At 37.2% G+C, this 26,016-nt stretch overlaps 1 protein-coding gene across 1 annotated transcript in view; it reads right to left on the minus strand.

Moving 5' to 3' along the window:
- TBCD (tubulin folding cofactor D) overlaps positions 1-26,016 on the minus strand; it is a 113,071-nt gene that overhangs the window by 82,493 nt on the left and 4,562 nt on the right. Inside the window, exons 6-12 of the mRNA XM_086473440.1 lie at positions 22,158-22,290; positions 13,928-13,973; positions 11,025-11,157; positions 9,707-9,849; positions 8,830-8,890; positions 8,247-8,321; positions 4,766-4,860 (exon numbers count right to left, since the gene is read on the minus strand). Coding sequence (XP_086329566.1) covers positions 4,766-4,860; positions 8,247-8,321; positions 8,830-8,890; positions 9,707-9,849; positions 11,025-11,157; positions 13,928-13,973; positions 22,158-22,290 — 686 coding nt within the window. The remainder of the gene's footprint in view (positions 1-4,765; positions 4,861-8,246; positions 8,322-8,829; positions 8,891-9,706; positions 9,850-11,024; positions 11,158-13,927; positions 13,974-22,157; positions 22,291-26,016) is intronic.

The raw sequence follows: 26,016 nt of genomic DNA on the forward strand, positions 1-26,016 counted from the left end.
GTATAAGCTCAGATTTTGATGAGTGAATTTTTGCATTCATTACTAAAGCCAAAGTACATTAGACGACTCTAAGATATTTTTTTTTGCAATTGTATTAATGTAAAATAACTTTTACAACTTCTTTTCTTAAAAAACGTTTAAGCTCTAGAAACAATATTGTTCAATAACATACTGTCATAGTCTTTTTTCAGGCTTAAATTCATTTAATAGGGTTTTTTTGTCTTTTTTCTTTGATAAATTGTATTTCACTGTGCAGCAGTTTAAATAAGCTCAAGATTAAATCTGGCTATTTAGAATTTTACTGTAAAAACTGTGTTGTGTATGAATGCACTTTGCCATTATGCCATAATACAAAACAACAGGCCAAATTTTGCTACTCAGAGGCAGACGCCAGCTTAAACAAACTGATCCAAACCTTGTATAAGCAAGCTTTTCTTATGTCAACTAAGAACAAGATCCAAGTTAAAGCAAAGAAAGCCTGCACCGATTTAACAAATGCAGTTTATGTTCACCTTTAACTGAACCACTGTGAAAACAATACTGAAAATTTGAAGATCTAAACAGCTTAGGTGCCTGATCCTCTGAGGTTAGACAGACACTGGGCAACCTTCAAGCTCCAAGCCTAAAAGGTTATTTATATAATTTATTACACCTGAGGCAAACTCTTCTGGTGAAGGTCTTATTTCAGTATACATGTATCACTAATTATCAGTGTGCTTCTACATACATCCTAAAACTATCTTCTGCTTCTATAACTGTGTATATAAACTTGCAATTTTTCAAATAAATCTGTGACCTGTATGTAAAACATATGGAAAGTCCTTAATGAACACGAATACATTCACTGCACTATCTGTAACACATATTTTGAAGAAAAATTAGCAAAGAAGTTGCTAGCTAAACTTTCAATTCACAAGTAGAATTTGGCATGGATTACCAATCAACTCTAAAAAAGGTGCTTCCTTCAGTGAAGGAAGTTCATCATGCAGATTAATCCATCTGTACTTTAGCTCCATGATAAACTTCAGAATTTCCTCTGCCTTAAAGCTGCTGTCCAGCTTATCCAAACTTCTACAAAGGTTTAACTAAAATAAGGCTGTTCCACTGTATAAACACCCCATGTAAATTTGCACATTATGCACTAGGAGTCTAAGTAAAACAAACCCAGACTAAGTATTATTCACTTAAAACCATGGGTATACATTTCTCATTGATTCATTATTCAGACAAGGGCCATCCTCACCTGACTAAACACTCACAGGAGGTATAAACCCGTGTAAGGAAGCAGAGCTGCATTCAATGCAATGTCGAGTTCCCAGAATTTTTTTCTCATTTTTTGTGCTATAGTGTTCTGAGCTAACAGCTCAGCCAGAGCATTGTAAGAAGTTTACCATTAAACAGTAAATTACAGGGGTTATGTATCTGAGCTAAGAAATAAAAAAGCAGAACAACATTGACCTTTAATCATTCATAAAAATAAGCTTTTCCTAAATTATGAAAAGACAAGAATATCAATCTGAGTTTGAACAAAGGGAAGATGGTAACAGAAAAAATCCACTTAAATTACAACAGCGAGGCAGTACGAAAGTAAGATGTATCAAGTTGAACATCAGTACATGATGAAACAAGGAGAAAGAGCTTCTTTCTAGGCCAAGTTTAAAGCTTCAAGCTTAGGGACGTATGCTACCAAATCCATAATTTCCAACCATGAAATTACAGAGACTAGTGTTGCCACTGCTGTTTTTCAAACTACATTAAGCTATTTGCCTCGCTAATCTCTGGAAGCAGAAACTTTCATAGCTTCCTCTACCCATAATTTTAAAAAGTCTCATGCATCTCTTTTATGGTTAATTTGAATTTCTTTAAGTCAACAAGGAAAAATTTTTGGTGGTTTTCCATACAATTCAAGGATTTATTCTTCGCCATCTCTGTACAAATATTGTTCACAAAAAGAAGCTCCAAAGTCTACCTCATCTCCATTCCTCAAATTAAATAAACACTGTGCTGAAGGGAACCATGAAGGTTAACTACTCAAACAGCTCCCATACCTTGATTAACAGAAACCTAACAGAAACCTGTCTAACTCAAGTTCCTTTAGAATAAGAAAATCAGTCCTAATGCTTATCTAACTATTCTTTTCCTGCAAAGTATACCCTGTAGTCTTGTTCTGGTCACTGAAAATATGTGTCAAAAGTACAGAGGAAGAAAACAAGCTCCCAGCTTTGTCTTCTCTCAACCAAACAACCTTAATTCTTTCAGTCTTTCCCTGTCAGTCTTATTTTCTGTTCTTTTCATGATTCCTGCTGCTTTAGGCTAGCTTTCTTTAAATAATCTTTTAAGTGTGATGTCCTAAGACAAGTACTCTCTGTGTCATAATTTTAGTATCAAGTGAGATGTAAGGATTACCACACTGTTTATGACTTCTTTTTCACCATCTTGTTTTATTGAGATAAATAAAATTGTTAATCGATGTGGGTGACCCATACGAACACTTCATTCCTTTCCTGCATCACTGCTGCCTAGAAGTGACTCTCTATATCTTGAATTGTGTATTTACTTATTCACAACTAGGAATACTACTTTCATTTGTCCTAATTTCTTAAATCATTTTGTTAAGGACAATTTGAATATAAGTCAGTCTTTTGAGGTACAATACAGTTCCTTGTAACATCACTGTGTTAGCTTGTATTCCAACTTCCAGAATTCATTCATTTGTCTTTCTCTGAATTATTATAATGAACTTCGAATTTCTACATTAATAGTGGATCGGATAACTTACATAAAGCAAAACTAAGTAAGGCAGACTAGCAAATGAAACTACAATATACTGTATCTAGCATAATTATTTTTTCAAATTAATTTAAATGGAAAACAAGGTCCATTAAAGCAAAAGGGAAAAAAAAAAAAACAGAGAAGGGACAATGTCGTGTGCCATGGATGATATCTAGCAGCCTAGATCTGCTCAGTGATAATAAAGGCTTGACTCTGATGAAGCTATACCATGATTTGTCACTACCAGTTACATTCTTCACTGTCTGCATCCCATTTTATGTCCAAGTCTTTCAAAATTCTATCCCTACAAATTTAGACTATCCTCTTTTAGTCATCTTTCACAATATCACACCTTTCTGCCTTCTGTGTAATTCATTTTTGAGAATCAGACAACCAAAGGGGTTGCAGCTTAGTCAAGATAGTCTCTGATTAGGTTTCTTACCTATCTTATATAACAACTGTTGGAAATCTTGGCACTCTTTCATTAAGAAACTTCCAATTTCTGTAAAATGGTTCTTCCTTAGACCTTTATGCCTATCTGTTCCCCAGACTTTGCTGCCATGATTGTGTTCTCTCCTTCCGTTCCTCCCCATCTTAGCTTTATATTCTTCCACCCCAGTAACAGAAGGCTACATCTCATGCAATCCGACAAATTAAAAATTTGCATATAAACCTATGTATATTAAAATCACCTTCACAGGCAGCAATATCTTTTCACTGCACCTCTGCAGAAAAAGAAGGGTGTGAAGGATACCACCATCATCCCCATTCTACGTGCACAAAAACTCAATCTAAAAAGTGAAGAGAGATGGTTTCACAGCACATGTCAAATCACTGGCAGAGCCAGGATTCACTCATGTCTTTTGCAGTCCTATACAATACCAAACTTGCATGAAACTTCCAGTTTAGATTAAAAAAAAAAATTCTACTACACAAGCCTACCCTGCTTCCTTGATAGAGGTGTACAGTTTCAGTTTTGTTAGAACTAAAATAGAGGCTTACCTTTGGATGACTTCCCATTCTTAAAGTTGCAGGGTTTTTTAACTGTTTCATCTTTATCATACAACGGCAAAAGTAATTACAAAAGGGAAACCAACTGAAGGCTAGCTGCACAAAAAGTCTCACAAGTAAAACAGACACTATATTGGACATGAACTCTTTCCACAAGTTTCTTCTAGAATAAGTCAATAGATCTTCAGAATAGAAAAGATCTGGCAACCTAACGTACTAGAATGATTTGAAACATTTTTGAAAACTAGTGTTCATCTTCTCTGTTCAACACAAGACTACCAGATGAGATCAAAAGAATCATCTAGCCCAAGATACTGCTGTAAAAATGCCCAATGGTGGATGTGTACTACTACATAATGCTTTTGTCACTTCAACTTCAGAAAAAATTGACCAAAATCACAAAACACAGAACTACTACTACTTTCACATGGACTTCAACGTATGTTGATACATACAGAACACACAAAGAAACAATTCCTCTGCCCTGTTATTTTTCTTTCCACCCTGGTATTTCAAAAACCCATTAAAAAGTACACAGTTCGTGTATAAATTACGCAAAATTGGCCTCCAAAATTTAATCAGAGACAAACAGCATAAGCTGCTAGCTTTAAAGAGCAAGTTAGTCATCAATTATTTAATATAACCTATTTAAATAATGACACTGACACAACATAGAGACATACAGAATTATTTTTATACAACTGTACAAAGAAACACGGGAGGGAGGAAGAAAGAAAACCCCAAGAAACTAATTTAATTTTGGATAGAAAAATTTATTAAGTATAAAAAAGGCACACCCAAGACAATGCTTTTGACAGAAGTACCTTAAATACCCCCATAGGCATACCTTTTACTCTAGAATTCAATACTACAGTCATTATTCAGCACACTCACATCAGCAAATTCCAGTCTATTGCCACACATTCAATCTCTAATACTATAAACTGTTAATTCATGAACTTACTCAGGAACTACAACTCACCATCTGAAATTCGGGAAGGGAGTAGCAGTCCTCTTCTGCCCAATTCAGCCAGAGCCAGGCATCCACCATGCCATGCATTGTCTGTTTCCTGGAAACTAATTTTAGAACAAAGACAAGTTTTGTTAAGACCAGCCTTCTCTTTTTGGATTTCATCTTTCATGGTGAATTCTCAACATGTTAAAAGACACATAATCCAAACCAGTATGCGTTTATTGTGTTATTAATCCTGTTACGACTTCTAAAATATAAGAATGACAAGCTGAACGTGTTTTCTTTCCAATTTTGTGCAACAAGTACTGCTATAAACATGATCAAACAAGCAAAAAACGCATTTATCAATATAAATGTAGCCTCAGTACAGAAGAGCACAATACCTAAAACTCATCCAGAAAAAGAAAACAACTTTCCAGTACACTGGCAAAAGATGCAGATTTACAGAACATACCCAAAATAACTAATGAATTTAGTGCCAAACACAGTCCTTAAATAGCAAAAGAGGTTCAAGTGACAGTTTCCAATAAACACATTATATGAGCTTACGCAGTGAGCAAACAGTGGTGTTTATCCACCTTAGAAAAACATAAACCAAAACAGAGCAACTTATAGTGAACACATTAAAAAAAAAAAAAATCAAAAACGATTGACAAATTTTGGTGTACTGGCAGATAAAGCAGTGAAAATGGGAAAGGTTGCACACTGCATGACTAAATATGCAAAAAGTTCATTTTGTCTTAAACTAGGAACAGGAATCCAAAAATAAGAATAATCATAGAATCACAGAATGGTTTGGGTTGGAAGGGACCTCAAAGATCATCTAGTTCCAACCCCCCTGCCATGGCAGGGAGACCTCCCACTAGACCAGGTTGCTCAAGGCTCCATCCAACCTGGTCTTGAACACTTCCAGGGATGGAGCACCAACAACTTCCTCAGGCAACCTGTTCCAGTGTCTCACCACCCTCAGGGTGAGGAACTTCTTTGTATCTAGTCTAAACCTGCCCCCTCCCAGCTTCCAACCACCACCCCTCATCCTGTCACTGCAGGCCCTTGTAAAAAGTCCCTCCCCAGCCTTTTTGTAGGCCCCTTTCAGGTTCAACATATAAAACGTGATGGACAAAGCTTCATCTCGCCCACTATCCTGTCTCTGACGTGGACCAATAGCAGACGCTTGGCCAAAGACAAAGCATAAAGGATCACTCCCTTATTAGCCTCCTCCTAGCTTTGTCGATCAGCAGTACAGAGACTTCCCAAGGCAGAGATTGCAGCCAGAATGTCATGTTTAATAACCTCTGATTAATAACCCTTTTGGCTTCCATAACGTCCTCTGGCAATGACTTCCACAGTTTAATTATAACTGCATGAAAATGGACTTCCTGATGCTTCCCAGTTCCGGCAGTATGAGAAAGAGTGAATAGTAAACCATTACTCGCTTTCCCTCTTTTTTCATATTTAGGAACTCATGTATCTCCATTATATCCCTCTACTTATCCTTTCCAGTTGGAGGAATTCCCACCAGTTAAATCACTTTTCACCCATTCAGTTTTGTTCTCTCTTCCTTTCCTAATAACATTTAATGTGCCATTTGCATTCTTTTTTCTGACAGCTGCTGAGCACTCCACTGACATTCTGACAGAACTATCAGGGAATTCAAGATCTCTTTCCTGAGTAGAAGTAACTGTTTTACAGCTAGCTGCATTTTTCCCTAAGTGCATTAGTTCGCATTCATTAGACATTATATTTCACATGTCATTTACTGTCTAGTTACTTAACTTAGGCTTATATAACATTTTGGTTTCTGTCATTGTTACTTTTCAATACGTTAGCTAAATTTAAATCATCGATTGATTTCCTCACCCCTCTGTTCACCTTTTTTCCAGGATCCTTTATGAGTATGTTGAACAGCACAGGGCTCATACAGATCCCCGCGGGATTGTGCTGATAATCTCACTACATTGTGAAAAATGATCACTTACTTCTGCCCTGTCTCCTGTCTTTTAATCTATCTATGTATAAGAAATCCTTTCTTCTTATCCCAAGAAATATAAAAAAGTGCCTCTGATGAGCAACTGACATTTTTATTTTGGTCACTAGATATTCAATGCAAAGAATACAGAAGATATTCCTTTTGTCCTAGTCTACTGCCCAGGTGTTTCTGAAGAAAGCAGGTCACTCAATTACTAGTTGGATTACTCATCCCTGTGACTTGAAAAACAAGGAAAGAAAACACACTGAGTACAGGTCTTTGAAGCTCCAGGGATAACTGACATCAGCAGCACCTCTCACAGTAATCACAGTAACACAGTAGAAGTATTGGCTAAGTAGATTGCATGTTTTTTAAGACTTTTTACCCCTTTTTTTTTATAATGTGTTGTCCTTTGAGCTGGTATTTTTAATTTGTACTCACAATCAATATGCAAAGATTTTTTAAAACTGAGTGTATCTGAGTGACAAACTGAATGTTATTTTTTGCCAATAATAATTTTTTTATTTGTTATTAGCTTACTCTAAAACACCGGTTTAGATCTTAAAGCTCAAGTACTCAATGTAGACCTGATGAGCGATTTGATATTAAAAAAAGCATATGATACTTGTTTAATAATTTAGACCTTTACAAGCTCTACAGAGATGCAGAAAAAAGACATCCAACATAAAGCACATCAAAAGAACATCCTAGCAGCTCTATGTGATCAAACTGAAGTTTCAGCTAGCCCCAAAGCCTCTCTCTGACAGGGCCAACAGCACATGCCTTAGGTATAGTATGAAAACAAGCACACTGCAACACTCTCTAAACTACTTCCAGACTCCGGCAGATGGTGGACAGGTTTGCGGAAAAGAAAAATGATTTTTGTTCAGGTATATAGTCTTAGCATCCACAACACCCTGCAGCAAGAAGCTTTTACAGCTTAACTATGTGCTGTGTGAATAACCACCACCTTTTCTTTATTCCAAACCTGCCACCTGCTACTTTAGCTCGCTTCTAATAATACAAAATCTAGAGGGCAATCATCTCCATGCCATTCACAATTTCATAAACCTCTATTATACCTCATTTATTCCTCATTCTTCCCAGATGTTTTAGCCTCCTCTCACACAGAGATTGCTTCTTACTGCTGGTGATCCTCACAACTCTTTTGAATATCATTTCCAGTTCTACTATGTTTCTGATGATGCACACAACACTCAAGACACGAGCACACCAGGATTTTTTAAAGAAGCAAGTTAATGAGCATTTTTTATTTTTATTTTTCCAAAGTTCAACTTCAGTCCTTCCATATTACTTTCAAATGGGGTCAAGATGAAGGATCAGGAATAATTTCTTTATTGAACACCCTTAGCATATCCATGCCTTAGGAGATTTTGAAATCTGAGAGAAGAAGGGCAACAAAATTTACACGTTTTTAGACCTGTCTTCCTAACTGTTGTCCTCCCGTTTCATAAGCAGACATGTTTCAGATACATGTAAAGCATGAAATAAGATTTTTACCTAAAACAGTCCAACAGAGACCCAATCACGTCGTCTGCTAATTCTTTTGGAAGTCTTCCAGTTATTCTACCAATTCTACAGAAGTTAAAAGAAAAAAAAAAAACAGCATATAGTGATTCATTGGTACTGCATTTGATGAATAAGTCCTATAAAAAATTTAGCTACTGGAAACTTACAATAAGATGACTGACTTCACGATGACAATGCACTACCCAAACACCATTACGCTAGAATCACAATCTCAAACTTGAAGCAAAAGCTACACAGTAGTAAACTTAACACAGAAATACAGATTTTTAAGTGGAAGAGAAAAAAAACATTTTGAAGAAATGTTACTTTACACCCTTCAAATCAAGTCTCATCCCAAATGTTTATTTCCAAACCTATTTGAAATTTTCCTGAAGACTAGCTCAATTTCATACCAGAAAAAGACACAAACATGGCTTATTCCACCAGCTGTGCTAAAGCCATTTGAAGTAACTGTGAATATTGACAGTACACACAAATTATTAATCATGCATTACATCAGACTGTACTTTTATGTTGTTTACTTTAGTTATTAGAGTAACCATAAGAAACGTACCCTTTTGCTGCAGACCACCTGACAATAGTGTCTTTGTCTTTCAGTCCAACCAACAATTGCTCTGCAGATAATTTTATTTAAACAAAACAGATTATTCTCATTTAAAAACAGAAAGATTTCTCAAAATGTTCAAAATTCATTTTCCTCTTAACATTACTGTCTCTTATTTTAAATAAAAATATTTCTATCTAGATTTTTGCTATTTGTCACACACGTACGACTTGAAATCAAAGAAACAAGAAAGATGTTAAAATCATTTTCTAAAAGAGAAAATTTGGTTTGAAATTTCAAACACTGGGGAAGATTCAAAACGGAGGCCGCGATGCTTTTTCAGTGGTTCATTGGATTATTCAGGTACAAAAGTTTTCTGATGCAATTTTTGCCTATTTATTTACAGCATATCCACCAGCAAGCTAGCAGAGGACCTGCTGTGTGACTGCATCCTAATTAAAAAAATGTTCCCTTGATACTACCACAGCTTAAAAATGTCAACTATAATTCTTTAGCTTTCATGTAACACAATTTTTTGTTTTGTTTTTCATTATGAAGTTTAATTCATCCTTCCATCTGTGGAAGGTTCAAGTTATCTCATTCATTTTACTGGATAAAATTGGTAAAAGGTATTTCAATAACTACATCCCCCAACCCCACAGCAAATGCTCTAGTATTGAGTTTCTGCCTGAGATGCCGAAATCCAAATCATTTGACAAAAATACAGTATATTTTAGTCAGTTGCATAAACTGAAATTTTATCATCTTTCCAATTGTTCACATTAGCACAGATACCTACGTGACTCTCTTGGCCCTAAGCAAGTTGTTTCTCGATATATGTTTAATGTGCAGGCATTGCAATAATTTATGTCCAGTTTTAACACACCTACAACATTTTCAATCTCTCCTGGAATGTCATATTCCTCTTCATCATCAGCTTCATTAGCAGCAACGGTTATCATCTGCTTCTGCACAACTGAACCCTGAGCTTGCAGATTGGCAGCCAGAGATCGACAGCCACGCTGGTATCTGCACAAGAAACAGACAGTTAATTTATTTTTCTGATTTAAGTTCCAACTGAAACAGGCGCATACTGTCATAAAGCCTGCTTGTCAACTTACTACACCTCCCAGCACACAGCTCTCCAGTTATTTAGTGGTGGCTTTAAAGGAAAGGGAAACGTATCCCATTCTCCTTCCTCCTGACCCAGTTGTCTCTTTTCCAAGGTGAGAAGAGCTAGACTATTTAAATGGTTCCTTTTCATTATCTCTCCCTTTGCTGTTTCAGTATAACCTACTTTCCACTGCTGACAACGGAGGCAAAATTCCCATGCCCTAAAAACCTCTCCAAAACCTAAAAAAAAATTAATAAAATCAACTTATTAAAAATTGTTTTTTAAATGTTAAAGCTAGCTTAGTACTTTCTGACCAAACAGTACTCAGATATTTAGCCTGTGGTGTAGATACCTTCTTGGAAAAGATATACTTTACATGCTAAACTGACTTTTGCCATTGGGCAAGGTACACTCTCCACCTAAAAAGAATTTTCTATGCCTAAGGACGTTCTCAAAAGTTGGTAAAAGAAACACAATAAAAATAGTCACCAAGGGAGACTGCAATTTTAAAATATCAGTGCGAGAAATCTAAAAAAGAGTTTGCCCTCTGGCAATACGTAAAACCAGACACCAAAACCTGACTAATATGCAAAACGAAAGTGGGATTGCAAACCACTTTTCCCCTGTGAACTTTCTATCGGATCAGGGTAGAACTATGTAATGGAAAAAGTTATGTTCACTCTTACAAAATTGTACTAAATCAACTTCAGTACAAAGGTCACTGTCTTCCCATCTTTACCAAGTTAGGCATTACACAGGAACAGGCTTCTGCTTGTGTAACGTGCAACATGAAAAGTCTAAAGACTTGGCTGGTCACAGCACTAGTTTACTACAACGAAATTGAAAAAAAATACAGGAAACTAAATACAGCAGAAGAAATCTACTTTTTCCAAATAGTGCAAATGAAGAATGTGTTCATTCCCAAACAACAGGGGGATTTCTTTCTCTTTTCAGGGAGGTTAGGAGGGCAGAAGGCCAGTAGTCAAATGTATGGATTTTTGTATGGATTTACCTATAGATTTAGGTATTTTTAAGTTTTTTGAGTGCTTTTGGATTTATTTTTTTTAAACCGTTTCGGCTTTAAACTAACCTCCATTTTGCTACCTTCGGTTTCACAAATGTCAGTCCAAGTCGTTGAACGAGTTTCATCCCTAGCTTGCGAAGAACCATATCATTACTTTCTGACAGCCTGCAGTTATCGAGACACTCAAGTACAGTAGCAGCTGTAAAAGAAAATAAACACACTAGAAAAACTGTTTTAAAAAAATTCTCAGTAAGAAAATTTTGTAAAGTTTTGAAAGTTCTTTAGAAGATTTAGATTTTTAAAGGTATTACCAAAATGCAAATGGCTTATTACCAACTTTGCAGTCACTCTGACACTGGTCAAATACTGGTAATATCCTTCACCTACCAAACAGTAAGGATTGCTTTAAGGATTACTTTTGACTATGAAAATTACAATTAATCTAGATTCTGAGAGTATTTATGCCTCTAATTCTCATTGGAAGTTACATGTTCAAGTATCTTTTGAGGTCTAAGAATTTTCAGGAGTCAGAAATCTAATTCATGTACTCTGCAGCCAGTTTCTGCATACATTCCCTCTCCTCATTTATTACTTTCAGGCAGCACCAACTTAACTCCTCTGGCACAGAAATTTTTGTGATGATGAATGCCCATAAACATTTAGACATGAGAAATAGTGTGTATGTGTAAACAATTAACAACAAAACCTTTCATTTGGGCACTTCAAAGGTAACAAAGTTATTTGTCCAGCAAAGTAAAAAAAAAAAAAAAAAAAAAAGTCAGACTAAAGGAGAATCTCGGATTAACGAGTATAAAGTTCCAGGATTCAAAATCTTCACAAGGAACACATCTGAGGTCCCTTCCAACCCCTAACATTCTGTGATTCTTGCTACAAACAAAATAGTCCTTTGCACTTTCATCCTGAAACAATTCATGATTGTTTCAAAGGCTGATCATTAGTCAATGGAGACTAACAACTCAGGCTCTGAAGGACCTATCATTCCTGCTATAAGCACTGCAAATACGAAATCACACTGGCAAAATACTGTGCAACCTCTTAATCCAGTCTCATATCGTAGTTTTCAAAATACTAAGAGATCAAAGAAATAACAATTGCTTCAAAGTCTGAGAAATTGTAGGATGTGACTTAAAAGTCTCCTCAGTTTTTAAAAAGGCTCGTGATTTATCCTGACATACTAAAATATTAATAAAATAACGCAGACAGACAAAAAGGTAAAGCCAGTTAATGACTATTACTTCGCTACCTTCCAGCAACCTGGATTTTTTTGCAGTTGTAAAAGCTAGAGACTAATGGTTCAGGAGGAAGAGACTGCAGAAATATCAATATTCACAGATAGAAAAAAAAATAAGAATATACAAATATAAGCCTCTTCCAAGTCCTGCCAACTCTTGAATCACTAAAATATCTACAGACTCAGGCAAATGGCTTCAGGACTAGTGCTTATTTTTAAATCAAGTTCTATGTTGCAAAGGATTTCAAACAGTATCTTCCTTTGACACTCGTCTATTTTTTTCTTATTTGATCCTCAGATCTATTATAACACCTAATAACCAAAAACCCCTGATATTTTTTGTCTCTCAGATTTTCTTATCCCAACAGTTTCTGTCTGAATATCTGCTTCTTAGCTGTGAGCATCCTATCTTTTCTACAATAAATGTATTCATTGTACACCCCTGATTTCTCTCTTATTACGAGACTCCTTACTACTTAATATCCTTTCTATATGCCAAAACATCTAACTTTACCAGCAGGATTAAAGTTGTGTGCCAAATATCTTCTTTTCTTATTGATTATGACCACTGTGTTGTACAGCTGCATCTTTTAAATTACATAATTTTGTTATATCATATTTTAGCTAGCCTACGTATTATCCTGCTTATCTGGCAGTGTTATTACCCTTCAAGCTTCCACAGTGCTGTCTGCTATTTCTATGCGATAACATTCCTCAGTATTTTCTGTTTGTTCCTAACCAGCTGTACAGCCCATATGTCATGCCATTCCGTTTGTCTTCACTATCTTATCTCCATCTTTACCCATATCTCAGGTGTTTGGTAAGAAAGCGTCTGCATCTCAGACTTAGTAACTGGAAAACAAAACTGTTTCCAGCACTAGATCTACCAACTTTCTTCTTGGAAGTCAAAATAATTCCATTAAGTGAAATCATAAGCATTCTACAGTGAGTTTACATCATTGCTTGATTCCTGTGAATAGCACAAACCACATTTCTGGTGCTTTGATAAACTCCACAAAACTGACAAGGTCTTTGCGTTTTGTAATTAGCCATTGTCTTTCCCCACCTCTCTTTACTGCTACCAATAAAAACCAGGCTAGTATTTTGTAGTCAGTTCTGAGCATATTCCAGGATTCACCGAGAGATAAATATAATTCCAACATGCAGCTACACTGTTCAGAAACTTCTGTGCTCTCCTTTCAGGTACCTGTGTATCCCTAACTGCATCCATTATAAGCTCATTTCACCAAAAACTTTTTTTCATTTCAACAGTACATGATTCCAGCTGGGTGCTGTACACAGAAGGTTCTTTAAACTTTTCCAAAATCCTGTGCTTATGCTAAAACTTGAAGATTTTCTGAAAAATTTTCAGCTGTAATATATATAAAACCAGTTAATGTTCTAATGATTTTTTAAGACTATTTTCTACATCTTATAGTTTATTTGTTCTGTGTTCAGATCCTGTATTACAGCAATGGCCAATGAGATCACTTGCCAAATTCTTTGATGAGCTGTTCCAACATCATATTCCCCAGTGGCGGCTGCTCCTCCCTCACTGTCATCTCTTCTTTTTTTCCCCTCATTTTGCATGCTTTATAACTTCCCTGTTGATTTCACTCTACAGCACCACTTGTTATCAGTTTAATCTTTCTTTCCTTTTTCTTTTTTTTTTACTGGAATGGTTTTAAAAACAGAAGTCAAAATATTACAAACTTACCATATGGTAAACAATCTTCTCTTTTGCCGTGTTTAAATAACTGTGCCTAAAATTACAATAGGGAAAACAGACATGAGAATATAGAGATTCTAAAGCACAATATATCAAGCATATAATTCTAAAATACTTTTTGTCATTCCTGCAATAACCTGTAGTGTTTGCTAATTCAAATAGCACAAAGGGAAAAGAATCTCTGGGTTCAGTTTTACTTCTTTGAAGGCAACGCAAGCCAAGGATCCTGTAGCCCAGCCCTTGCCTCTCATCCATACAATCATGCAGGCAAGCCAACTCAGAACTCAGGGAGCTGAGCTGGCCAAAAAGACACTCAAGAGAGAACAGGGAGGGGAAAAAAAAAAAAAAAAAAAAAAAAAAAAAAAAAAAAAAAAAAAAGAGAGAGAGAGAGAGAGAAAAAAAAAGCCACTAGATTTCAGCCAGCTCAGCTCTCTGAACCATCCAGCTCAGTGCTTGGTCACTCGAGCTCAATGCAGGTGCAACCACAGCACCTATTATCTCAAACAGCTCATGTTGCTTTGAACCTCTAAAAAGTGAAGTAGAATTTCTAGAACATGAATAAAGGCAGAAGAACCAGGGGAACTCTATAGGCTGTCTGGGACTTCCTGACACTGAATGTCTCCAACCTGAACAAGCCCTGCTCATGATTTAGACGACCCAGCACACATCAACACTTTGGTCACTGCTGAGAAGCAGGATGGGTGGACACATGTGAGCGAGCTTAGTTATTAGTAGCAACCACACATGGACAGACAGGACACAGCACAGGCTAAACAGCCAAGTATTTTACCCTGTTTCTCTAACAGCTTTTGAGAACTCCATGTTAAAATAAAACCAGCTACAGAAATCTCTGACTGCAAGCCTGCTACAAACACACCTCCAACAGGCAAACTTTAATTCCTGTGCTGAGGGATTTAAAGATGCAAAGAGCTTCCAAAATAATTTTATATAGTTAAATATCCCAGTAAGGTTAGGCCCCAGCATTACAGACGAATGGACTATTAACACCTGATAAAAACATGTTACACATTGAGTTTTCTCAGTTCACTCAGTATGCATCAAAACGGCTGTGCTCAGGCACTTATTTTTCCTTGCTTTGTCATTCACCAAGAGAAAAATCCTCCTCCATAAATATGCCTAGGAGTTAAACAAGAACAGACTTACCTTAAAAATATGTACTTTCTCACACATACCAAACACACACATGCCTCCCATACTGCAGGTGTGGTTAAGAGCAACAAAGGCAATAAAAACACCTTCAGGCTATGTACCCATTCTATTTTGCTTTGTTACTAAATTGCATTTTAGGATCCTAAATTAGTACTTCTGATCAGCTGTACTACAAGCTATATAGGGGAATTTGATAGTATATATTGAATTATTTAAGATATTTAATGCTTTCACAAGTAACTAGGCAACTGTAAAGCTTCCTTTAAAAACTACACTTACAAAGCAGTAATGCTATAGAAATACTTCAGGCGCAGAAGAACAGCTAACACAAGTAGCCACCAACACAAATACAGCATAGCTCTTATCCATATACCGTATCAGTATCCAAAACCCAAAATATCTCCCACAGACATACAACAAAACTCTGCTTGTATCAAAAAGTCTAAACGAAAGAAAAGATGACAGAAAATCTGCAAATCTTTGGTACAATTAACAGATCTAGAACGCCTCTAAAATTCTTCTACTTCTTTGCTGATACATGCAGAATCTTATTTCTTCATCACTTTGTTCCTGTGTTCTGTTTTAAAACCCCTGGTTTCTTCACAAGGTTAGCAAGTTTGTCGTGGATGCTAGGAGATACTGCAGCACTTCTGCAGCACCTTATCTTCACAATTACTTCTCCTTTCTGTAATAAAAGCCCAGTTTAGAGCAAATACTGTTTCTAAGGCACACACAGGCTGCCTCCAAATTATTAGGATTATCTTCAAGCATATTCAAACAAAACTCAGTATAATTCCTGAAGCAGTGACAATGTAGAGAAACAGCTTTTTAATACAGCCTTGGGAATGCTCCTGGACAAATGCATTTGGATGTCTACGCTCACACTTGTCAGCATACTGCCTAGGAGCTCCTGCAAAGATGGAACAGAATCCTCAAAACATCTACATATTTTCAGTGCTACGTAGTTCCTAAATTCTGGCACCTTTCTACAAGTTTCTCTGTGAGTTTTCACATCCTTGAGGCCAACTTTGAATACATTTCTGACTCCTCAGGAAAAACCTAACTAGAGGGTACCACCTCTAAGCAAGACGGGGGAAGAAATTAACCAACACACAAGCAGGAAACAAGAAAACTCTTCAAATACTGTACAAGAATTTTTTTTAATGCTTTTCTAAAAAAAATAAGAAAACAGCCTCGCAGACCTATGAATCCATTTAGAACAGTGAATTTGATAGTTTCCATTTGACAACCATTTCTATTATTTTCTGAACAAAAAAGTGAATCATACATTGTTTCTCTACAACAGTTTTATGACATACTTATGTAACAAACAATTCTCATACCTAATATTCAACACAGAACACCTATTCTCAAACAAAATACTGTAAAAATTTATAATATACTTTCAGATGTTAAAATTATCATCAACTGCTGTAAATCAATTGAGATATGGATTAAGGGTTTTGTTTTATTGATACAAGTTTTTAGGGGAAGTAAAAATCAACCAAAGAACACGATAGCTATCGTATTTAAATTCATAACTAAAAATTGGGCCTTAATATTTACATATTTTTTCTTCAGTAAAATATGTTACCTACTGATTCTGAAACAAACGCAGCTGAAAATGCCGAATGTCCAAAATAAGAGAAAGCTCTGTTTGTCCCCACTGATGTACACTGCAGGTCAGATATAACCTTCTACCAGATTACTGGTGTTTCAGCGAGTGACACATCAGGTATTTCTCTGTATCAGAGAAAAGTTTAATGGCCATTTTTAAAACCATTTTTATAGAAGTAAATAGGTAGCAGCCGAACTGTTGAGAACTACTCTTCAGATATTCAACACAGCAGGAAATCCTGTGTCTGGGGTTTTTTTCTGATTGTAAAAGTGTCAAGAAAAGAAGTTTTCATTACTTCTTTATGAGTCAAAGCATGCAAAAGCATTCATAAGGCCACATTTTGAGCTTTTGAGATCTATTTTCCAGAGAAAATACAAGAGCACTTTAACCAATGTTGGCCTTCAGGGGGAGGGGGAAAAAAAAAAAAAAAAAAAGTATTTTCTTCCGGTAAGCCTACAAACAGTCATGCACGTAAGGCAAAGTTACTGTCTCAGAAAAATGCTGCAAACCTAGAGCTTACAGAGGTTACACTAAAAAGAAAAATACATGATGCATAAACAGAAAACATAAAAAAAACACATAGAAAAAAGGCTGAATCAGCATTACGGTATTCAGCTTAAACTTCCTGCCTTGAAGGAAGAAAAACATCCAAGGCACACCATTTCAAAAAATCTGATACAAACAAAATAATTAATAAGCTTGGTTTGCCACCTGCATAGACATTTTAGTGTCAGCAACTAGCAACACTGAAAGTAAGGAGCCTGTCTGCTGGAGTATCCAGGCAATCAAAGTTACGCCATGGTCTCTTCACTTTAATGAGGACATACACCAACTTACCCAACCTGTTGAACTGTTGAAAAGTATGTGACTCCCTCTCTTATAAATAATTAAGCCACCTACAAATTAGAGAAAATCAGTGGTGTGCAAGCAATGACGACTGTCAAGTCTGGTTTTGCTTTAGAAATAGCATGGTGCAAGGAAAACAAAGCCTAGTTTCTTAGTAATCACAGAAGAAACACACCACACCTTCCAATTGTCTGCATAACCCACTTTAGGCCCGACCTTCATGAGATATATCAATCAGGATCATCTCCAGGACACGTTCCCCAAGCTATACAAATCACCATTAAGGGTGGCCTGACTGTTTGGTAGCAAGTATATCTTCCTGCCAAGCAGGAGACACAAGTCTGAATCTACCCTCTGGTTGTAACCAACCAAGTCAAGGACTGGGAGGATAATTTCAGTCTCTATGGGAAGAGAAGAAAATGATATCTTTCATTACTCTGGAGCACCCCCTAGTAGTCACACAACACCCAGGTCCAGAGAAAGCTATCAGCCATCCCTGCCTCCAGGCCAGATGTGGGGAGGTAAACAAGGCAAGGGAGGACATGCTGTCAGAATAATAAGTTCACTTGAAAGTAGATAATATTTAATGCATTATCTGTGCAGCTAATGGTAAAATAAATTAGTTAAAGCCCTTGTTCTTACTATGCCTTCAACACAAATAGTACTCCTGTAGGTCACACATATTTGTCAGGGTATTGATCCTCAACATGGTACTTAAGCTGACAAACTTCAATACAGAGCCCAGTTAAATGGGTGGCAAAAGGAGTTCCGTTTTCATAAGATCTTAGTTATGTATCAGTTGAAAGCCTGAAGAGTGCCAACTAACACACGGAGAGCTAACAGGATAGTTCCTTTTCATCTTAATAAGACTACCCAAAAACACAGATTTTAAATACTTGCAAGAAAAAAAAAATTAGCAGCTTCAGACAGCACTATATTCTAACAAGAAAAAGAAATAGTCTCACGATAACAGAACTGCTGACCCTTGAATTAACCGCAACACTTCTGGTGAAAAGGAAAAACCTCAGGTATCAGACAAGGCCACACTAGAATACTCTGTGCCACGGAGAAAGAGAGGAGATACAGTATTACCAGAAAGGGGTCAATGCCCTTCGTATCTGTACACGTAAGAATATTTTCTTCTCCTTATATCAACACTGCTTTTTGTACACCTTTATCACCAAACCACTAACCAACGCCACCTTTTTAAAAAAATAACGCCAATAGACAATCCTAGAATCGCTAACACTTTGAGAATGCCAAAAATACAGAGACTTGGGAAACATTCTATTTGGAAATACTCTATTTTTGTGCCTCTGGGTCTGAAAGAATAGACTTAGAGAGTTCTTTCTTCCCTGGAGCAAAATTTACATAAGCATGTCGCTATTGCTAAATAAATTTTGCATTAGAGACTGCTCAGGGAAATGCCCTGTTCTTAAGACTCTCGAGTTTCATCAGATCACTGTGTAGGGCGTTTTATTTTTTTTAATTATTACTCACACTTGTATACTGAATCACTTATAAAACAAATAAGGTTTAATAAGTTTCAGTGCCCAAGGCTACCTCAACATGATGACATCTCTGTCACGCAAGAACTGGGAGTGCTACACCCTGCAGCAATAACTAAAAAGCTGTTTGATATAATGGCAGGTTTAAAAGCAAACCTCCAGACCAAGAGAATTTAAAATGCAGATTCTTGAAACAGGTTAGAAGTTTCCTTCAAGTAAACAAACGTTATTAAAAAATGTAGCAATTTCTTATTAATCCAACACTTATAATCCTTCAAATACACCAAGTACCCAAGCCCAAAAGCGACCTTACTTCAGTACTGCAATGTTAGTTTCAGCAAAAGGGGGAGTTTTAAAAACCGAATTTGAAATACTGTAAGCAAAGACTCCTGCTAGTGCACACCTGTTGTGAAATGATATATTCCTGACGACAGGTGTAAGAAAAAAAGAAAAAAGCAGCAGTGGAATTAAAATATGTAATGCAGGCTGCGTGTTTCAACAAGAATCATGAAACAGTAGTACTTGTTCTACACATAATGCTGAGTTAGATTAAACAGTAGCATACCTAATCACCAAGACTTAAGGCCACGAAGAGGCAGATCAAAGTGCAGCAACGTCGAACTACTCATTGCGTACCTAACTTGCAGTTTCAGTTCATTGAAATGCAAGAGTTTCACGTCTTTTTAAAACAGTTTTGCCAGGCCAATCTCACTACGAGCTATTTCCTAAACACAGACCAGAAGCAGCATAATATCATAACCCAACCGAAACCCACCCTGTTAGGGGCAGCTCTAAATTGACCTGATGAAGAGAGACAAAGATTTTTTTATCCCCACCCTGGTGGGTTGTTACATTCCTGAAACTTGTTACATTCCTGAAACCTGCCTTGCTGTACTGACTGGAAACCCCAAAATGCCCCTTTTTCTCCTGCTTGTTCAGAAAGAAATGCCCGGGCAACTACAGTTTGACTCTTGAAAAGTATCAAATTGCTGGAGGAATCCAAGGGCAAAGAATTTTGAAGCTTGTTGACACAAGTTTTAGTTGTCCCTCATGAGGATGTGTTCTGCTTTACACACTTAGCAATTACTTACTAGTTTCTGTACAGACTGTTAGAATCCTGTATGTTTAAGAGAAAAGGTTTACATATTTTAAACACTTTTATTTTCAGCTGATATTTTTGGTTTAACAACATGCTGTTGTTACAAGTGTGGTACAAAATTCTTAATATTAAACTCTCGAAGTAAGTATTTCCTACTCCACTTAAACATGTCTGCATACACACATACCTGCATACATATCACTCTGAAAACCTTTATACCCTAATGATATAATTCACGCTTACATTGTAGTAACTGAAATTAAAAATTGAAGACTGAAATAAAGAAAAGGCTTTAAAAATTCAGTCTGCTCATACCTACCAACTGGAACAGGAGTTAGGGGCTGTAGGACACGAATAAAACTGGCCTGATAAATACCTTCTCCTATCCCACAGAGGAGGAAAAAAAAAATCATATAAATGCAAGAAGGCAGGCTTCTGCTTCCAGGTATATTGTATCACATTCTAGTTTCGATTCTACTTGTTAAGTATTCACCTGTTTCGCTTAGTATGCACTAATGAACAGGTGGATAGAGCCAAAGCCAAACTCAAAGGAATTATGACAAAACACTAATGTATTATACATCCTACAGGTCTCATCATGCACCTAGAATGGCAGTCAGTCAGTCTCCCTTTCCAGATCTGACAATAAAATGATGAAACATCATTCTGTCTTTTGAAACATACTGCAATGCATACAAATAATGCTTCCTCCTGCTTAAGCAGCAAGTCCGAAGTTATTCTAAATATAGATCATTTCTTGCATCTTCTGATTTGGAAGAGCTGCTAGAGGGGGAAAAAAAAAAAAAACAAAACACAAAAAAAAAGCCCCCACACAACAAAAAACCAAAACCCACACACCACACACTTGTTCCAGAACTTTGATTTGGCATTTAGTAGCATACTGCATACAAGTCCTCATAGCAATTATTTTAAAAGAGCTGCAAATTTATGCAAATTATAGAAACTTATACAAACACCAGCAAATCCTTAAATCTCTGCAAAGACTGTACAGGAGCATGTCATCTGATTTTGCTTGCACCACCTCGACTTTGGTCAACAACAGAAGAAGGTGGTACAACTCCACCGACACAAACTCCACCATTCCACCCAAATATATTTGGCTATCAGAACGGGAACAGATACCAGAACTGTTATTCAAGTATTTCAAAATGCACAGCACCACTTTTAAGGGTGCACAACTACAAGAAAGCTTTTATAAAAAGGTATTCTTAGAATGTACAAGAGCAGTTTCATCATATAGTAGTGGTTCAGGTATTACAGATTTTCTCCCATGCATAGTATATAAATTTTAAAACCCAAACTAAGAATTCAGCCCTTTGAGTCATAAACTATTGTTATTTCACACGGTAAGGAGCACTAAAAAAAACATTAGTTCAGATTAGCAAGCAAAAACATAGGAAATGGTGCGTTTTTTCAGACTATAGAAGGACACTGTCTAACAAGTTCAGTATGTCTTACTAAACTGTTGAGAATAATATTTTAGTTGAAGAACGGATACAACTTGCACAAATCACTCGCATTTTGGTTATCAGTTATGAAAAGTCTAGGAGACACCACTACTGTATCAGAAGGCCAACATCTTAATTTTGTACAGTTCCAATTTTTTAATTTATTTCAAAGGCTTTTGTTCAAAAAAGAAAAAAAACAACACCAAACTGAATAACAAAATTACTGCTGATATATAATCAGATATTTAAAAGCATTTTTGAGAGTTATTTATCAGTATCTATACTGGCAACTTCAGTTTTATTTAGCGATGACAAGAATACTTAAAGAAAATACTCATGCATGGGAAGGTACATCTCCATGTTGTGGAGGAAATTCTGGCTGTATATTATCTTACTTTTTTTTAATAAACAGGAACCTCTCTGCACATTTGCTATGAAAGGTCTACCACAGCAGTATCATAAGATCATAAGCATAATCATTTATTTTCAAAGGAAAAACAGTATTTACCAGGGCCTGGAGCATGCCGTTCATAACAACAGTCCCCTCCATGCTCCGGAAGGAGGATTTAGACAACATTGAAAGTGTCCAGTCCAGGAAGTCTGCCATCCTTTTTTGCCTCACATCAGGGCGGACAATGAATCTGCCACAGAAAAAAAAACCAAAATACTGCAGTTACTAACTTTATGACTCTCAATGGAAAATATTTTTTCCTGCTATCCAAACTGGTTGCAGCGCCTAAAAACAATTCTCCAATGGAAATTTTCCTAGATTGCTGAGGGTGGGAACACGCCAAACCAGCATTATGTTTAGCCCTTCTGTTTCTGAGCAAGGCTCTGACCCAGAATTCCACAATCACTTCAAACCAATCTATAAACCTGGATTCCAGAGATTTCTCATCTCAATTGTAAAGCAACAAAGGTCCCACATAAAAATTATTTCCGTGACAATTAGTGAAAAGCTGAAACAAATACGAGGACTCTCCACCATTCTCACCAAGAACAGCTATTTTGCAAATCTGAAAATTGGTGCAAATCAACAACTGGTCCGTACCACACTGTTATCAGCCATAGCTGATTTTTTCAGGTATTTGAAAAGGTGAAACACCTGTTATTTAACACACTGGATGGGTCGAGAGATGCATTTTTACCTATCTTACAGAGTGCAAAAAAGGTTCATCATGGTTAAACTACTTCTGTAGTCAGTCATCATCACTGCCAGCCAAGCTACAGTTAGGGCATCTGCTTCAGTTACCTAATTTAGTATTCTTAGCACCTAAAAATTAGGGTCCTGTTCCAGCAGAGATTCAGACTAAACTAAGAAACTTTGTTCTCAATGCAATCAAAGGAAACAAGGTACATGGGAAAGCCCACAAAGCATATATAATTCATAGTGCTTAAAGAAGGATGTATGCAGAGCCTGTACCTGGTTACTTTATACAGCTACAAATTAAATGGGGAACCGCACCAAGAGCTACCTAACGGGGAACATCACAGAGAACACGGGAAACAGTGCGCAGACATGTGATCACTTGCATCGTCTTCAAAGTAGTATCTATTGTGTTCAGCAAGTGAACAATGAAGACTGAGAATAGAACAATGAGGAATGAGAACAAATACAGGCTGGGCGATGAGCGGCTCGAGAGCAGTCCTGGGGAGAAGGACTTGGAGGAGCTGGTGGCTGGAAAACTGAACATGACCCGGCAATGTGCGCTCGCAGCCCAGAAAGCCAGTTGCACCCCGGGCTGCATCAAGAGCAGTGTGGCCAGCAGGTCGAGGGAGGGGATTCTGCCCCTCTGCTCTGCTCTGGTGAGACCCCCCCTGCAGGGATGCATCCAGCTCTGGGGCCCCCAGCACATGAAAGATATGGACGTGCTTGAATAGGTCCAGAGGAGGCCACGAAGCTGCTCACGGGGCTGGAGGAGCTCCCCTGTGAGGACAAGCTGAGAGAGTTGGGGTTGTTCAGCCTGGAGAGAAGGCTCCAGGGAGACCTTATAGCGGCTTTCCAGGGCTGAAAGGGGGCTGCAGGAAAGGCGGGGAGGGACTCCTGATCAGCGAGAGTGGTGGTAGGACGAGCAGAGATTTAATTAGATATTGGGAAGAAATTCTTCCCTGTGAGGGTGGTGAGGCCCTGGCACAGGCTGCCCAGAGCAGCTGTGGCTGCCCCCTCCCTGGCAGTGCTCAAGGCCAGGCTGGATGGGGCTGGGAGCAACCTGGTCTGGTGGGAGGTGTCCCTGCCCACGGCAGGGGGTGGGAACTGGGTGATCTTTTAGGTCCTTTCCAACTCAAACCATTCTGTGATTCTATTCTATGACTCTATGATTTGGGGCAGGGGGGCGTGTTTTATAACAGAGCAGCAGGGACAAAGCCTTCTTTGGCACAACAATACAGGTAAGAGAAGTAATCTGTAAAGTAGATGAACTGGTTTCCTAGGCCCTTTCACAGCCCAAAGGAGTTTAAATCTTAATTTCTGAAAGGAGTGCCCTAACCTCCAGACTAGAAGCATAGGATAAGCCTCATCTCCTCCTAATGCAACCAAGTGACTGAGCAGCCAAGAAAGAGAATCCATGAAACAAACTCCAGTTCCTTTGCCCTACAAAACGTAAATTACTTTGGAAAACAGCAAGTCTTGGATCCTGATGTTTCTAAACTTCACTTGAAATTCATGAACTCCTTAGAGAAGGAACCAGAACCCAGACTCCCTCTTTCTTCCCAAGGAGTTTCCTACTCAGCATGTTAGAGACTCCTGTTTCTTATCTGTCTGTCCTAGGACTTTTGTATTCCTCCTACCCAACAGTCTAACTTCAAGAAGATGAAACAGTGATCTCATGTCAGAATAACTATGTCCATTCATTAAAGAACTGTTTTGGGATGCGAAAGCACTGAATTCAAGTGCACCAAGGCCAAAAGGTCTTGGACTTGGGTCTTCTAATTTCTGGTGAAGTGTTTTAATCATTAGGCTATTTTGAAAATTGTGTTTCCATAATAAACTAACTAAGCACACTAAATAGTAATTTTGCTCCCATTACAGCCTTGCACATCTTGATACAGCCAGTACTAGAACCAGCTTAATGTATTCTATCACCTTACTTGTTAGGAATATATGCTTTTAATAAAAATTAATTCAGCCAATAAAATGGAAGCAAACATAAGACAACTGTTAATACCAGGGGACTAGGGTACTGTGCAGGTATGAAATTCAGGGTTCAGAACTGCATGAACACAGTTTTGCTGAATGCAATGCTGTAATCAATCATGTTACTACATATGTGCTTCCACTAGTAATTTAGTTTTAGATAGCCTGAAGAGCAAATGAAGAGCAAATTCAATTAGTATAATGTGATGAAAGTATCTTTTAAAATTACTGTAATGTTTACTTGAGAAGGCTTCCAAACACTGGGTGTACCTTCCAAAGTCTATCATGGTTGATTTAGGTATTTTTCTGGAGTTTTAGGAATTGGCATATTCAGGCATATATGAATGCTCAAGAACGATTCAGTCTATGTCACACTTTCACCTCAAATCCTCTGCTTCTGTCAACTGCTGACAAGGCAGATGACCGATGCAGATATATAGAAATCCTATAAAAGCAACTTCCGATTATCACTTCCAAAACGACTGCAAAAACTAGTTAGGATAAGGAGACAAATCTACATCCTGTCACATGGAAATAAGTATGTAATAGGCAAGATTATTTATTAAAGAGTATCCAAATGATTCATGCATTCACTTAAATTTTGCTCTGAAATATTTCAGCGTAAATCAGAAAAGTACAGGACTAGTCACCAGAGAACTGTCTCAACTGTTTCATGAATTTTCCACATGACACTGTCAGTTCTAAAACAAAACAGTGTTTGTTTTGTCATCAGATTCAGAACTGTAGCATTATACTCACTAAATACAAATTTCTAAAGCATTGAGTCCTGTGACTGAAGTTCAGAATAAATTTAAAATAAGTACATGGACAGTTATTTCCCAAAAAGACAGCTAGGATCTGCTCTACTAAATGTTATACTTACAACTATTTTGATACAACTAAACACACAACTTTTGTGCCTCTTAATCCACAGAAAAACATTAACACAGATTTTATTGTTCAGACTAGCAACCCACATCCACTCTCATCATTTTATCTTGTTCACCCTACAGTCTCTGCTCCTATAGCTACAGTGGCAAAGCTATGTTGGCAGAGCCCCCTAGTGTAGATAGAGTATATGCTCGTGTAAAGATTCTGGAGGTTTGCTTGCTTTGAAAAGAAAGATGAAAAGAAAAAACAAATGACAAACCAAGCTGTCTAAAGCCCTCTTCTGCTAGAATACATTGGAATATGTACTGTGATACATACTGGAAAAAAAGATACATGTGTATTA

This window comes from Leptosomus discolor, chromosome 15, assembly GCF_034619465.1.
Source record: "Leptosomus discolor isolate bLepDis1 chromosome 15, bLepDis1.hap2, whole genome shotgun sequence".
NCBI lineage: Eukaryota > Metazoa > Chordata > Aves > Leptosomiformes > Leptosomidae > Leptosomus > Leptosomus discolor.